Source organism: Cottoperca gobio, chromosome 6, assembly GCF_900634415.1.
Source record: "Cottoperca gobio chromosome 6, fCotGob3.1, whole genome shotgun sequence".
Lineage (NCBI taxonomy): Eukaryota > Metazoa > Chordata > Actinopteri > Perciformes > Bovichtidae > Cottoperca > Cottoperca gobio.
This window is the reverse complement of record NC_041360.1, coordinates 1,046,475-1,061,316: the sequence shown is the minus strand read 5'-3', so window position 1 is coordinate 1,061,316 and position 14,842 is coordinate 1,046,475. Positions and strand designations below refer to the sequence as shown.

Genomic DNA, 14,842 nt, shown 5'->3' with positions numbered 1-14,842 from the left:
AACAAAAACCTTACGGCGCAGCCTAGGTTCACTCTCCGTGGGTCGAGGCACGTTCCCCGACTGACTGTTGGCTATTTGAGTCAATGAGATCGGCGTCAGACCAAGAGAAGTGAAAAGAGTTTTGATACCATCCGGTGGCCTCTTTCCGTTCTCCTTAACTCACCCGCACATCTCTGGCATCTGCATTCTCTACTGGCCTGGTTAATTACACACACACACACACACACACACACATACACACACACACACGCGCATACACACGCACGCACACACACGCACACACACACACCTACACACACCTACACACACCTACACACACCTACACACACACACACACACACACACACACACACACACACACACACACACACACACACACACACACATTATGATCTGGCTCTGTGCTTCTCTGACTCTTATTATCTCATTTGAAGCTGTGTGTGTATGTGTGTATCTCTGCTCGTAAGTGTGTAAAGTAGCATGTTTTTATTTTTGCAGATTGACATTGTAGATAATCTATCATTGTAATTGGTGGCTATGTTGTAGTTCTGAGTTAAATTCATCTTTTGCTTTGACAAAGTAAAACCAACATCATCTGCGGCAGCAACAATTGATCAGTGTGTTGTCGTACTGAGGACATGATATTTGAATACCCCATAGATGAAAAAAACATCTATGATGTTATGGATGAATAACCTTCCCAATGATATTGTATATTGTGAGAGGAAACTCCATCAGGGAGTGGACAACATTGACTTTTAATAACAATTCTCAAATAAGAAAATATGGACAAGTATCACACTCACAGTGAGTAATTACTTAATATATTTTGAAGAACAAATCTGTGTGTGACTGTTTTGTGTTTGTGTGCGTGTTTTCCGCTTGTGCGCTGCTTAGCTCTCCCCATTGCCCTATCATGGCGAATTCCAAAGCCGTGGCCGTGATGAATTAGACTGAAACAAATTAGCAGTACTTACAGCTCAGACGGCTCCAGCATTGGGTTACAAATTAAAACAAAAGAAGCAGTATCTCCACATCAGCGCTAGTTCCCCATGAAATCCAATACGCTCTGCCTCAGTCTTCAACATACAACAGACTCAGAGGTTTCCTTCATTCTGTCCTTTCCTTCTCTCTTCTCACTGTCTTCTCAAGCTGTCCCATAGACGAGTCCATCTTCTGCGGGTCTCTCAACATTTACCTCTGGCTGTAAAATATGATCATTCAGATCTTACTGTACACTAATGAAGTAAAAGTTTTCACTTTAGGTAAGAAGACACTTTAGGGAGTGGCAGGGTACAGATTAGGAATAACACATGTGTTCAGTTTCTTTTTTCATTTATCTACATATGATATCATGTTTTTGGCCTCATTTGCGTGCCTTTCTATTTTTTATTTAGCAGAATATCTAAAAGACTATTAGCTTATCATTTGGTGGGAGTTTTGGCAACTTGCAGACCATACCAATGTTTTTTTTCATGTTTTATTCATTTTGGCTTTTGAACATTTCATAGCCAAAAAATGTGAACTCACAACACCTGGTCATACCTGTTGAGCGATGTTGCTTTTTTAAATTGTTTTTAAACTTCTGAAGCAGTTAAACACTTCAGTTTTCAAAAAAAAGATTTGAGAAAAGCCATATTTTTTGTGTGGTAGTGATGTTTTTGTCATGTGTTTGTCCCTAAGCTAATTATAGGGAACCACTCCATTTACTGCTAATCACATGCACCTTACATCACAGGTAACCATGCTGTTGTGTTTTGATTGTTGTTGTTTTTTTTACCATTCTAGGCAGCCATTGGTTTCCATTCCATTCATTCCTAAAAGATCATTAATGAGGTAGTGATGCAGACTACTAATATATTTTCATATTCGCTGCCCAGAAACATTATCAGTCATACATCCAAACATCTATAACGGCACTCTTTGTTCTAATAAACTTGGATTTGTACTTACACTTCTGCACCTGTATCCAATGCAGATAAAGATTAAAATGTTCAAATTATTTTCTATTAACAAACAACATATAGGGGAGTGTATGTACTCTGAGTGCATTGTAGCTCTCTAATGAAGAATTGAGTGGGAGGGGAAACAGGTTTTTGGCAGTTTATTAGAGATGAATAGAATAGAGGTCAGATACATGTGCAATGAGAATACTCATCAGGCTGGGTAATCCTTTTTTGGCCAAATGCATGAAATGTGCCAGTGTGTATGAAACACACTTCCTGTTCTGGGCTCTCACTGGCTCATACTGTTAGCTGCTTAGTTTTCCTCCCAGAAAGCCAGTGATAGATCCCTTCCTCACTTGGAGGGTCATATTTTCACTGATCAGCCAGTCTTTAAATACAGCAGTTTTAACAACACAATGGAGTAATAATCACTGTTAAAATTGCTGCAATAACAAGGGGATTAGGATTTGATGACAAAGTACTGATTAGCGTTTAAAGATTTTAAAAAGGCTCCCATTTCTCAGAATGTTGTTTCCAAATTGTTTTAGATATCAGCTTAGTTTAAGTGTAGAAAACAGAACCTTACAAATGAATGTAACACCAGGGCCAAAGTGGCATTGGTATTAAAAGAATCTCTTGAGTATGACAGAGGAAACACTTAACAAGCAGGATACACCATCGAGTCAACTGTGACCCTTTCAGCCCGTAACTGCTTAGTGTGGTGTGAGGACTGTCAGGTCCAGTGCTGAGCGAATGCTGCCTCCTGATGGACAGTGAGCAGTACTGCATTAAACTCCCTTAACAATACTGGGTGGGTTTGATACCAAAAAGATCCAGCCAATGCATGAACATCATACATTTTAAGTGTTTTATTACTCAAATAAAATGGTGAAATGGTTGTATTTGATATAAGATAGGAAAGAAAAAAAACACAAGCTGAGCCTTGCCATATGTGTTTCCTTATTCACTTTCATCATGGCAGTTAGACGCACAGTAAAGTCCCTGAGCATGTACCACTTACATAGCCATTGCTTTTAACAGCTGGTCAAATCTAATGAAGAGATTATTGATCAAAATGGTGTTTGTTGAGCATGATGAGACATTTAAAGGTGACATTTTACGCAATTTTGCAGTAAAGTAATTTGCTATGGGATGACAGTGGCAGTGTGGTACTGAAAAGTGTGTGTGCTTACGTGTTTCATGGGAACATGGGATAAGCCTGTGTCCTGTAGTGATCGTAAGCGGGAATGCTCCTGGAGCCTTATATGAACAAAGACAAGATTGTACTTCGGACACACAGGTGTGTGTATATTTGTGTGTGTTGTACGTATTCTCCTTCCCTCTCTCCCTGTCTCTCTGTCTCTCATACCGCCACATACAGACACTGGATGGTGACTCTCCACTCTTTGTCCAGTGTATTCAGTTGATCTAATTATGTCAGCCTTCTGAATAGCAGCCTGTCGACCTCATCAGATCTTCTTTCTCTACCTTTTCTTCTCTCACTCTCCCGGGGTCATTCTTTCTCTTTTATTCATTCTCCCCTCTTTTCTTCTCTTCTCCTTTATTCTCTATGCAGCTTTGTTCAGCCCATGCTCCCCTCATTTCCTCATTTCCTTCTTGGGTTGTAATCATCCTCTGTTCACTGGCATTCATTTTATAAATGGGTGTTTACCACTGTTCACACACTGGACAGTATCGCGTGACTGTGTATTTCCAATTGACAGCAATTAATGCTTGGATTTTTGTGATTATCTCATGGTCTGCATATTATACAGTAGCCCAGTTAAAGAAGAGAAGGGACACTTGAAAGTGACAATGGCATGTATTTTAAGAGTATCTCTCCTCTTTCATTTGATTTGTTTCTAAGGGAGGCAAGAGAGAAACATGTGAACCAATCAAAACATTGTTCCAGCTATAGGATGGTTACATTACACTGTATGTACTGTATTTCTAGTATTATGAAAAGTTCCATGAATATGAATATGTAATGTGTGTATCATCAGGTAAGACTCATTTTAAAAAAAGAATTCCCTGTTGTAAAATTCAGATACAATACAAGGCAGATTATTATTTGTCACTTAAAATTACTTATGGATGGGTTTTAAACGGTTGATCTATTTAATATCAAGAAATAGTGAAAAATGCCATCACAATTTCCCAGGGTTCAAGGTGGCATCTTTAAATAGTTGTTGTCTGACCAACAGTCCAGAAGATACAACAGAGTAGCTGAAACATTTGGACATTTTTGCTTTAAAAAAATGACTTAATTTAATTTTAATTAGATGATTAATCAACTAATCACAATCAACAAAAAACCAAGACCTACATTGCTGTTATAGTCATAAAAAATGTACTCTTTGACAAAAAAATTGTAATTCTTATATTTAGCAGGAGACATTTATTTTCACTGTGCAGATGAAGATACACCTTCTGCTTCATTATGTACTGTATATAACCAATGACAAGGTTATGTTCATTACTCATCTCCTGTGTGTGTGTGTGTGTGTGTGTGCGTGTGCGTGCGTGCGTGGTGTGTGTGTGTGTGTGTGAGCAGAACTCAAGGTTGACTCTGGTGTGTGAAGATCCAGACTGTTGGATTAGTCTGCTCCCTCTGACCTCCGACATCTCAGCTGCCAACTGTACCATCTACAGCCAACGTGAGTTTTACTATGTAACAATGGCAAGCATTGCTTGAATATTGCTCTTTGTGACTTACAGTACTGTATATTCTTGTAAACCGGTCAATATGTGTGTTGACTGCTTTGAATGTCTGAATCTATGCACCAGCATTCCAATTGCCCAGTACAACCCGGTCTGTCACTGGTAGCCTCTGAGCAGCTCCAGAACACTAACTCAGGAGTCAATGCCTTGCTTGCCTCGTGTTTCTCATTCATCTTTCCGTAAACATTTTTATTTAACTTCTTTATTTAACATTTGGGCTGCAACTGCTATAGTCAATTTGTCGATCTACAGAAAAAATAATCACCAACTATTTTGATAATCGATTGATCGTTAAAGTAAATTGTCATGTAAAAATGGCAGGAAATGCTGTTTTCAGCCATTCAAATATAGAGATTTGCAGTTTTTCCTCTGTTTTGTATCATATTATCTCTAGGCAACCACACCCCAAAATAGAATCAATTCAGTGTATTAACTGGTATGAAAATGAAAAGTTAATTCTTACCATGTGCCTTTTCGGTTTCCAATTGTGACCTGAGCTTGTGTGTTTTCAGGTGAGGATTTGTTTTGTAAGGTGAGCAGAGAGCTTGCAGCTGGTGAAAGGCTCTTGGCTTCCCTGTCACCTCCTCCGGGCTCCTGCTCCTCCTCCCCGCAGGCCCAGCTCTCTCCTCCACTCAGCCTCGTAACCCAGAAACAACCTGTGGTGAAGGAGGAGTCACTGTACCCACCTGCACTGCTTTCAGACATCCAGCTCCTCCCACAGCAAGCTGGCATGGCCGCCATCTTGGCTACTGCCATTGTCAATAGTGAGTGTTATATTTAAGGCATGACATTTGTTTTGTTTTTGTTGGCAGTATAGCCGCTTATTTTGTTCAAATAATAAAGTATATTTTATGTATTGTTTATACATTTTAGTTGGTTCTAATTTGGCAAAGAAAATTATCGATTAGAATCAAGAATCGATTAGAAGGTACCAGCAATATTGTAGAAATGCAAAGAAGAAGATTACTCCATAAGAATACGTGTTTCAAGGAACAGGAAATATGAGATACTGTATATGGGCTATACAATATTACATTCCTTTCTAATCTTTTATGCTATACATGTTTTGCCTTGTAAGCTTTTACATCTTTTATCGCGACATTGTTATTCTAATTACTGCAATAGAAGCTGGTGCTGGCAGGCCATTGTGATCCACTGTAATTCAGCATTTGTCTTAAAGTTGCAATGATCTCTGTGTCCACAAGATGACGCTGCAGCTCTTTGACTCACCTGCAAGGGCTACTCAATAAAGTTCCCTGTTGCCATGTGCCATACTTATGTCTGTAGCTGATGCCCATGCACACACACAAACAGATTTGCTGTCACCATTGATAATCATCCGATATAATTATACATTCCTAGATCTGGTAACTCTGCATAATTTAATACAAAATAATCTAGATGATAAGACGTATGATAATTATTGTTCCAATGCCCTTACGTTCCTGTTGCCTTGGATACTCATAGCAATGGTGTGTGTGTGTGTGTGTGTGTGTGTGTGTGTGTGTGTGTGTGTGTGTGTTTGTGTGTGTGTGTGTGGCAAACATGAGTGCTTGCTCAACCTATTAGAGCTGTAGTTTGATTTCTGAAAAATGGTTTCTGTTATTTATGCACATACCTTTATGTGTATTCACATCTTCGTAATAAGGGTACAAGACTAGTAGACTAAAATTAGACCAAAATGTAGTGTTTTCTGTTCAGTCAACTAACTCTAAATGTGCTGTCTATCAGAGGACATTTTCCCATGCAAGGACTGTGGAATCTGGTACCGCAGTGAGAGGAACCTGCAGGCACACCTTATGTACTACTGCGCCAGCCGTCAGAAGCAGCCGGCCGCAGCCTCATCCCCGCCACAAGACAAACCCAAGGAGTCCTACCCCAATGAACGCATCTGCCCTTTTCCACAGTGCAACAAGAGCTGCCCCAGTGCCAGCTCACTGGAGATCCACATGCGCACACACAGTGGTGAGAGTCAGACTTACTGTATATGTACACAAAAACAGACAAAAGGGTCAGAACATTGAGACCTAACTTGTAGATGTGCCTTAACCATGTTCATCAGACCATCTGGTAGATGAGTCCACTGTTTGTCCCTCTAACTGGTTGTCCCTCTCTCCTTCAACAGGTGAGCGCCCATTTGTCTGTCTCATCTGTCTGTCAGCCTTCACCACTAAAGCCAACTGTGAGCGCCACCTTAAGGTCCACACGGACACACTGAACGGGGTGTGTCATGGCTGTGGCTTTGTTTCTACCACAAGGGATATCCTCTACAGTCATCTGGTCACCAGCCACATGGTTTGCCAGCCTGGGTCTCACAGTGAGGTGTACTCCCCAGGGCCAGGCCTTCCCAAGCTGCCCCTGTCCACTGGTAAGTCATATCTTCATTGTGACAGTTGATTTTCAAGACTGTGGATCAATTTCAATCTTGACCAGATTCATTGTTCTGAATGTTGCCATTCTAAATCCATTAAAATTGAAGCTACTAATATAGTTTGCTATTCTTGAATCTCTTCTTCAGGTCTTAGTCCAGGAGACTCTGGTGTGGTGCTGAAGTGTCAAGTGTGTGGCCACAACTCTGACTCCCCTGCCCAGCTTCAGCAGCATGTACGAACCCATCTAGAGGTTAGGGTCCCAGCCGAAAGGAGCCCCACCCCTCGCCAAAGCACCCCATCATCAGTTGACAACCCCCAGCTCCAGCAGTCTCCCCAGGAGAGGGAGCCCCTGGCCTGTGTCCCTACGCCAGACTCATCCAGTCCTGGTGCAAATGGTGGCTCAGCCACGCCTCGAGACTACAGTCCTCCTGATGCCCCAACCACTGACCTTAAGATCAAAGAGGAGCCACATTCAGACTTGGAGACAGAAGAGCAGCAAATGGAGATTAAGGAGGATGGAGAAGAAGAGGAACTTGGTGGAGAGGCGGCGGATCAAGAAGCAAGAAGGAAGACAAAGGAGAAGCAAACTGCCACATCCTCCTTTCAGACATCAACCTCTCCGAGGAGTCCAGCTAACGCAACTGTGAAGGCAGAACCAACTAGTCCCACCCCTGGTTCTAGCCCTGCACATGTGGGCGGTACAGGGTCAGTTCTTCCCGGAGGAGCAATGTTCTTGCCTCAGTACATGTTTAATCCTGAGGCAGCCATTTTGCCTCAGGCCTCGGAGATACTGGCTAAAATGTCAGAGATGGTCCACAGCCGTTTGAAACAGGGCCAGACAGTTCCTCAAAACAACCCAGCAGCCTTCTTCCCCTCTGGACCGACTGCACCTACAGCCGCAGCCACTCCTCCTCACAAAGGAGCCACCTGCTTTGAGTGCGATATCACCTTCAACAACATCAACAACTTCTATGCACATAAGAGGCTGTACTGCTCCAGTAGGCACCATGGAGAAGGTGCAACCTCAGCGTCAGGCCCTGGATCGACAAGGGACGCAGCCCCAGCAACGATACCTTCCAGTGGGGCACATGGCTCGTCCGCATCTCCTCAGGGTGGAGCAGGAAGTAGAGCAGCCTCTGCTTCTCCTTCTGACTCTGACCCTCCTGCAGGGAGTGGAGCAACAGAATCCGGGAGGATGGTGGAAGTGAAGACAGAAACACCTGTTGGAAAAGAAGGAATATCATCCTCTTCTGAAGGGGAAGGTGGAGGTGGAAGTGTGGGAGGAGGAGGAGGAGGAAGAGCAAGTGAAGGCAGCCAGAGTCCTGCTAGTGGTTCTGCAGAGGACCAAGAAGACGATCCCAATAGAACCTTCTGCGGAGCCTGCAACATCCGCTTCAGTCGTCATGAAAACTACACTGTTCACAAGCGCTTCTACTGCGCGTCCCGCCATGACCCATCCAACCACCGATCCGTACACATGGCCAAGGCAACCACCGCAGCAGCCTTCCTTCCCCAACCCATCCGCACACGCAAGAGGAAGAAGATGTATGAGATTCACATGGCTAGAACTGAAGCTTTAGCCAACGCTGCTGCTGCCGCTGCTGCCGCCGCCGCGAGTGCAGCTGCCTCTGCACCATCTCCCTCTGTTCTGGGCTTAGCAGTGAAGCAAGAAGTTTCTCCCAGCGGAGCAGGCAGCTCCAGCCCTGAAGGAGATGGCCCGATTGACCTCAGCAAAAGGCCCCGTCTGAGAGAGGCTCCACGGAACAGCAGTAACAGTATTCTCCCTTCCCTGCCTCTGACTGACTACCACAAATGCACCGCCTGCAGTATCAGCTTCAATAGCATTGAGAACTACCTGGCCCATAAAACCTACTACTGCCCTGCCACCACCCTTCAACCTCAAACCTTGGAGCAGTTTCACAGGCTCAAGAGATCTGCTTCTACCTCTCCCAAAAGCAGGCCTCAGCAGGAGCGCCCAGATCTTCTGCACCCTATGGAGGCTAAAGCTCTGCCCGCTGAGTGGGTTGCCCAGGCTCAAGGCACATCATCCAGTCCTCATCCATCTTCCTTACAGGCCGCCGATGCCACATCTCTTCACCATACGACCACAACACTTGCAGCCATCCCAGGAGCTGGAGCCAAAGTCGTAGGCGCCAGTGCCTCCCAGGTGGTCTGCCCATACTGCCCTAACAGGCTCATCACATGTGACCTAATGGAGCATTTCAAGACTACTCACGGCCTGGTTGTAACCATTCAGCCACCCCAGCCAGGCAGTGCAGTCAGCCGCAGCCCCAGCCTTAGTCCCAGGGATGAAGCTGCAACCACCTCCACCACCCCGGCCAGCCAGCCCAGACTGGTCTCTCGAGTTCACAGAGACAGCAGCAACGGGCAGGCAAGGAGCGGTACAACTTCTCCCGTCTCCCCACTGGCAAACGGCAGCCCTTCAGCTGGGGATGGATCACCTTTGGCTGGCTCCCCTCTGTCTGTGTCTCCGTCAAGGGCTCCCTCTCTGACTTTGTCACCTGTGCCTGAGGTCCTGAGGGAGACGGTGGGGTCCTCCCTCCTTCCAGACAAGGCTGTCCCAAACACAGCCTCCCATCCCGACCCCACACCCCAGCCTGCCCCCATCCCCGGCCCCAAAACCACAGTGATCTCCCCTGTCCTGAACGGTAACTCCCGTTTCTGCCGGCTCTGCAATATCAAGTTCAGCAGCCTCTCCACGTTCATAGCTCATAAGAAATACTACTGCTCCTCCCACAGTGCTGAACATGTCAAGTGAGCTGAGTATTTCTCCTCTTCCCCTAACTTTATCTTTCTGAGCGGAGGCTTTCCTTCATTAGGTTCCAAGAAGCTAAGAAGTCCCTCCTCGGCCAGTCCTCCCATATAGGTGCCAAAATGGCGCTCAGATGGCATGACCATGAATGACAATGAATGACTGTTACTCACCTGGCAGGGCCTGATGCTCGAGAGTAGAATTTGCAGGTGGTGTTACTAACATACATTAACTGATATTTCTCCTCCAATGGGTCAAAGTTTGTTGTACACTAAGAGCTGCGACAGATGCTACCTGCACACACTGGTGTGCCCTCATCATCTAGCTCACTCTCTGTCTTCATACCCCGGTCACCAATTCAACATCTACCGCTCCCAGGCCTCACAGTATGTTGCATTATGGGACGTTAAAAACATTTATCTAGACAGCCTCTTTTCTGTCTCTCTGTTGAACTGACTGTTGGAGGCATTTATGACTGATGATGATACAGTAATGTTGATGCTGATTATGATGAATCTCCAGTCTTTTCCTGAGCTCTTAATGTTCCAGACCTAAACAAAGGAATAATTTCTCTTGTGTGGAAAAGACTTGATCATTGTTAATGTTTTTATTATCTGTGCATATTGTATGATGTCTGAAAAAAAGAATTCTATAATACTTTTGGTTTCAACACTGGCTCTTTTTTGCTTATTAGAGAAGCTTAAGCGTTTTAGCTAAAAAAACAAAAACAAATATGTGGTATCACAATGTTACTAATTACTGAAGGATAATATTTCTAAATGGACAGTTTTGTTTTTGTTTTTTTCTTTCATACATATACATTTTTATTTTCTCTTCAAAAAATGCAAGGGAGAAGAAAATGTGAAATATTTATCTTTTAGTCCTCACTGATTTCATGTCAACAGAAAACTACCTACCTGGTGTCTGAGAGTACTTGTATTTTTTATTTGTATATTTTTCATACTGTTGGAAGGATCTGGGTGTGTTGAAGTGTATTTTTTAAGTGCAGATATGTAATATCTTCTCACAGTAATCACTGGGATCTCACTGAACTTTGTTATCACGTTAGCATTTGGTGTTCTGTTTATGTAGTCTTTAATTGATGGTGAGGTCTGAAAACCTGCGCTGTTTATTTTTATCCCCTCTTGTATCATGCTGATGAGGAACATGATTAGATCAGAACAGCTTCCTCACTTACAGCTTTTCACATGAGAAAGTTGAAGGGAGAACTACTGATACTTTTGTGTTAATACTTTGGTGAGAATGTAGCCTCCCAGATTTTAGGGTATTTAAAATCAAAATGTTATATACCTTAAAAACTATCTTTAGTTACCAGCCTCTATACCATGCAAAATATGACCATTATGGACACTCAGCTTTACATTATTGGTTGGACACTGCCTTTTCATATATTTTCCAAGGGATGCACAAAACAGAAAAAATGCTTCTAATACACATCTTAAAAGATGTTGTTTTTCTTTTAAATGATTGTGTTTCTGTCCGGCAATGAAGGCATAGCAGGGAATTGTCACACTGTAGGTTAAGCACATCCAGTATGTAGTAACCGCTTATTGTGGCCCATGGTGTGTGTGTGAGAAAAATACTGTGCTATTCCTCTCTCACTTTATTGCTCTCTCGCTCATGCACACATACTCACACACACAGTTTACGCAATGTTCCCATGCTGCTGGTGCAGTTGCAATACAGTGTTAGTTAGAACTGTGAAATCCTTTTTTTCAAATATTGATGCAAACTAAGTAATGTATAGTATGGGCCATCTTAAGTTTGTTAAGGTCCAGACTTCATTTCAATTGAAGTTGCCATTAGCCAATATTGCATCCAGATGCTGAATTTGTTACAAACATTTCCCTCAGACTTTGACAATGTACAATAGCCTCTAAAATAGAATTTGGACCTTTCTGATTTTGACACTAGAACTGCAAAGTTGGGAAATAGAATTAGATGATAGCAGGTGAGCACATAAGCCAGCTATTACACTTTTTTGCTAGAATGCTAATGTCAGTCAAACTGTATACCTACCAACATAGGACAGATCTGGACCTGTGTTGGATACTCCTGACCTTTTTATTACACATGCCTAATCAAAGTCATCAGTGGTTGGGAGAAACATTGTCATACCTGTTGAAGTTTGTTTTGGTCACTAAGGGACAACAGAACAAGCTGTAAACACAACAATGACATAGTATCATCGTATAAAGTTATTATGGCGAATGTGGAAATGTGAGTTCCTCATTAATTGATCCATGTTCACCCCATCATTTTGTTTCCAAAACTGGAAACTAAATATAAAAGTGTAGGATTTTTTATCATCATTTTCAAAATTCCTGGTTGATGTTCTGCTCTGTTGTGGTTCGGAGCAGCACTTGTATCAGACACATCTTACTACTAAGTGTTTACAATTGTGCTGGTCTTTCTCTCTCAGTTCAAAAGGAGAGAGAAAAGCAGAAAGTCACAGAGTCATGGTAACTACTTACAAATTGAGTAACTGAGTGCTGAAAAATCATCCTTTGAACCTACCCCATTTTAATTGCACTGTGTTGTATAAAAATGTGCTGAATGTTTTAGTTTTAGAGACTTTTTTGTAATGTATTTATGTTATACAGAACTTTTCCCCGTCCAAAGTGCGTCAACTTGAAGGATTTTCTGAAAGATTTGAACCCTCGCATAAAACCTTTTTTATCTAGTTGTAAAACATGTTTCTTAATGATTTCTCTAATGTCCATAATGGAAGAAATCACAATGAATGTCTAAACTTTTATTTCCATACTTTTCATTTCAGTTTCATTACACTCTTGTCCAAACTATGCATGGGAAATAAAAACGTTCTGAGAGACACTGATGGAGAATATGATTGTACTTCTTTCTGGTACAGGGGTCGGGAACCTTTTTGGGTGGGAGAGCCATAAACGCCAAATATTTCTAAATGTATTTCCTTGTGAGCCATATATTTAATAAAATTGAATGCAACTTTATGCGTGCATTTTTTAAGTAAGACATACATTTTTTGAGTACAAAACATCTCTGAGTACTAAAAGCGCTATATATAATAAATATCTTTATTCTTCTTAATACTCTTGTTGATATACTGTAGCTGACCAATAATAAATTAAATACGTCTTACCATTAATGCGACTTCTGGTGCTGTATGGTTTTGCTGATGGCCTTGTAGTCTGGTTCATAAGTGGTGAGGTTCAGCTTCATGCAGGCGTTGGGGCTTCCATCATTTAAATGTGAGCGTAGGTTGGTGTTAATGTTCCTCAGATGATCACATGCATATGTACAGCCAAACATGGTCAATATGGCAACACTCACACGCTGCATTGTGCAGTTTGTGACCGGAAGCTCATTCCAAGTTTTAAGAATCAGCTGGTCTTCAGGTTGAAGTTTTTTAATTTCTGTCCACTTGTGTTCACTCGTCAGCTCTGCTCGCTGTCGCGCAAGTATTTCTAACTCTCCATTAAGGGACTTGACTCACCCACATGTCTGACTCCTGACAGTGCTTTAAACTGGCGATGATTTAAAGCTCGGGCAACAATAAAGTTGACCACTCGAATGACATCACCTCACCAAGCTGCTCGCCACACATTTGAGCACAAAGCGCCTCCTGGTGCAGAATGCAATGAAAACTTAGGATGGGTCTATTTTCATGTTCACGAAGAAGCGTGACAAATCCTGTTTTTCCCCAACATACAGGGTGCACCATCAGTACACACAGAAATCAGTTTATCCATTGCTAGATATTTTTTTTTGTCGAACTCCATGAAAGACTTGAATAAATCCTCTCCTCTTGTTGAGCCATTGCCAAAGCACCAGCAAAGCTAGCTTATCTCCCTTCACCTTGCTTGGTCCATCCAAGGAGTTGCTGCTGACTGGTTAGCACTCTCCGCTGTAGCTCTTCGCTTGCCTTTTTCCTGCTGTCCCCAGCTGGATATTTCGATGCACATGAAGCATGGTGTGTATCAAAGTGCCGCTTTACATTTGTCCGTATCATTGATGCAATTTTATCGTTGCATATCAAACATACCACAGATCCTGCTCTCTCCACAAAGGCAAAGTCCTCTGTCCACGCGGCCTGGAACGTATGGTAATCCTCATATTTTTTTCTTTTTGACATCTTTTCCGTTTTAAGGGTTCGAGGCAGATAAACTAGCTGGTTACCTGACGAAAAGGAGGAGTTTCTTTCTTGACCTGTGTCGTTCCGCATTATCCAATTAAAATTTAGTTTTGCCGTTGACAGATTAAAATGGATCAAAATATTTTATATTTGGAATTTTATTTTCAAAACTAATTTCTGTTAAATGTTTTACTTTAAAATGTCACAGTACAATTATTTCTTGCTTGTTAATGGTGTTAAAAAATGTTAGCTCAAAATTGTCTGTGAGCCATATTGCGTCATCGAAAGAGTCATAATTGGCTCGCGAGCCATAGGTTCCCGACCCCTGTCCTAGTGGCTTTGATGTTTTTTGCGTGATGGTATACCCAAAACTCTCGTCATGTGCCTGAGTGGGAGTCCTTGACTTTTGTAGGTGAATCTCTGTTGCTTGTGTGTAGTCACTCATAAATCACTTCCTTTCATAAGAAAGTTTCCAGTGCGTTGTTTGATACTCTTGAATAAAGGCAGAGTGAATCATCAGCTTTTCTTTCAGAATATTGTGCATGAGAAATAGCAACTCTAAGAAGAAAAGTGTGCTAATCAGAGCACCAAGGCTGCTCCCATCACTGGCAAAGTGCACTGATAAAAGCACTGATAGATAGCTCGAAAAGAGACTAAATTATTTGTTGCACATTTGTAAGTAACTTTCTCACCCTGTGTTTATCCTTCATGTATGAGCTGTGAATTTACATCTCACTGTTGTATTCAGTTACTGTGAAACACTTGACATGAGATGCCATAAATCAAATCAAATCAAATTTATTCATACAGCCTAATATCACAAATGACACATTTGTCTCAGTGGGCTTTACGGACCGTACAGCATATGACCCTCTGTCCTTAGACCCTCACACCA

The 14,842-nt window shown here is 42.3% G+C and overlaps 1 protein-coding gene across 3 annotated transcripts in view; it reads left to right on the top strand.

Annotated features, from left to right (window-relative positions):
* The window catches only part of zfpm1 (zinc finger protein, FOG family member 1), a 95,303-nt gene extending 82,631 nt beyond the window's left edge, over positions 1 to 12,672 (top strand). For 2 of the 3 annotated variants that reach the window (XM_029434170.1, XM_029434168.1), the window contains 5 exons: positions 4,501 to 4,603; positions 5,180 to 5,431; positions 6,399 to 6,632; positions 6,793 to 7,035; positions 7,186 to 12,672. In XM_029434170.1, coding sequence (XP_029290030.1) covers positions 4,501 to 4,603; positions 5,180 to 5,431; positions 6,399 to 6,632; positions 6,793 to 7,035; positions 7,186 to 9,818 — 3,465 coding nt within the window. In that variant the 3' untranslated portion in view covers positions 9,819 to 12,672. The remainder of the gene's footprint in view (positions 1 to 4,500; positions 4,604 to 5,179; positions 5,432 to 6,398; positions 6,633 to 6,792; positions 7,036 to 7,185) is intronic. The other variant, XM_029434169.1, reaches the window with a different exon arrangement.
* Positions 12,673 to 14,842: the final 2,170 nt, after the last annotated feature.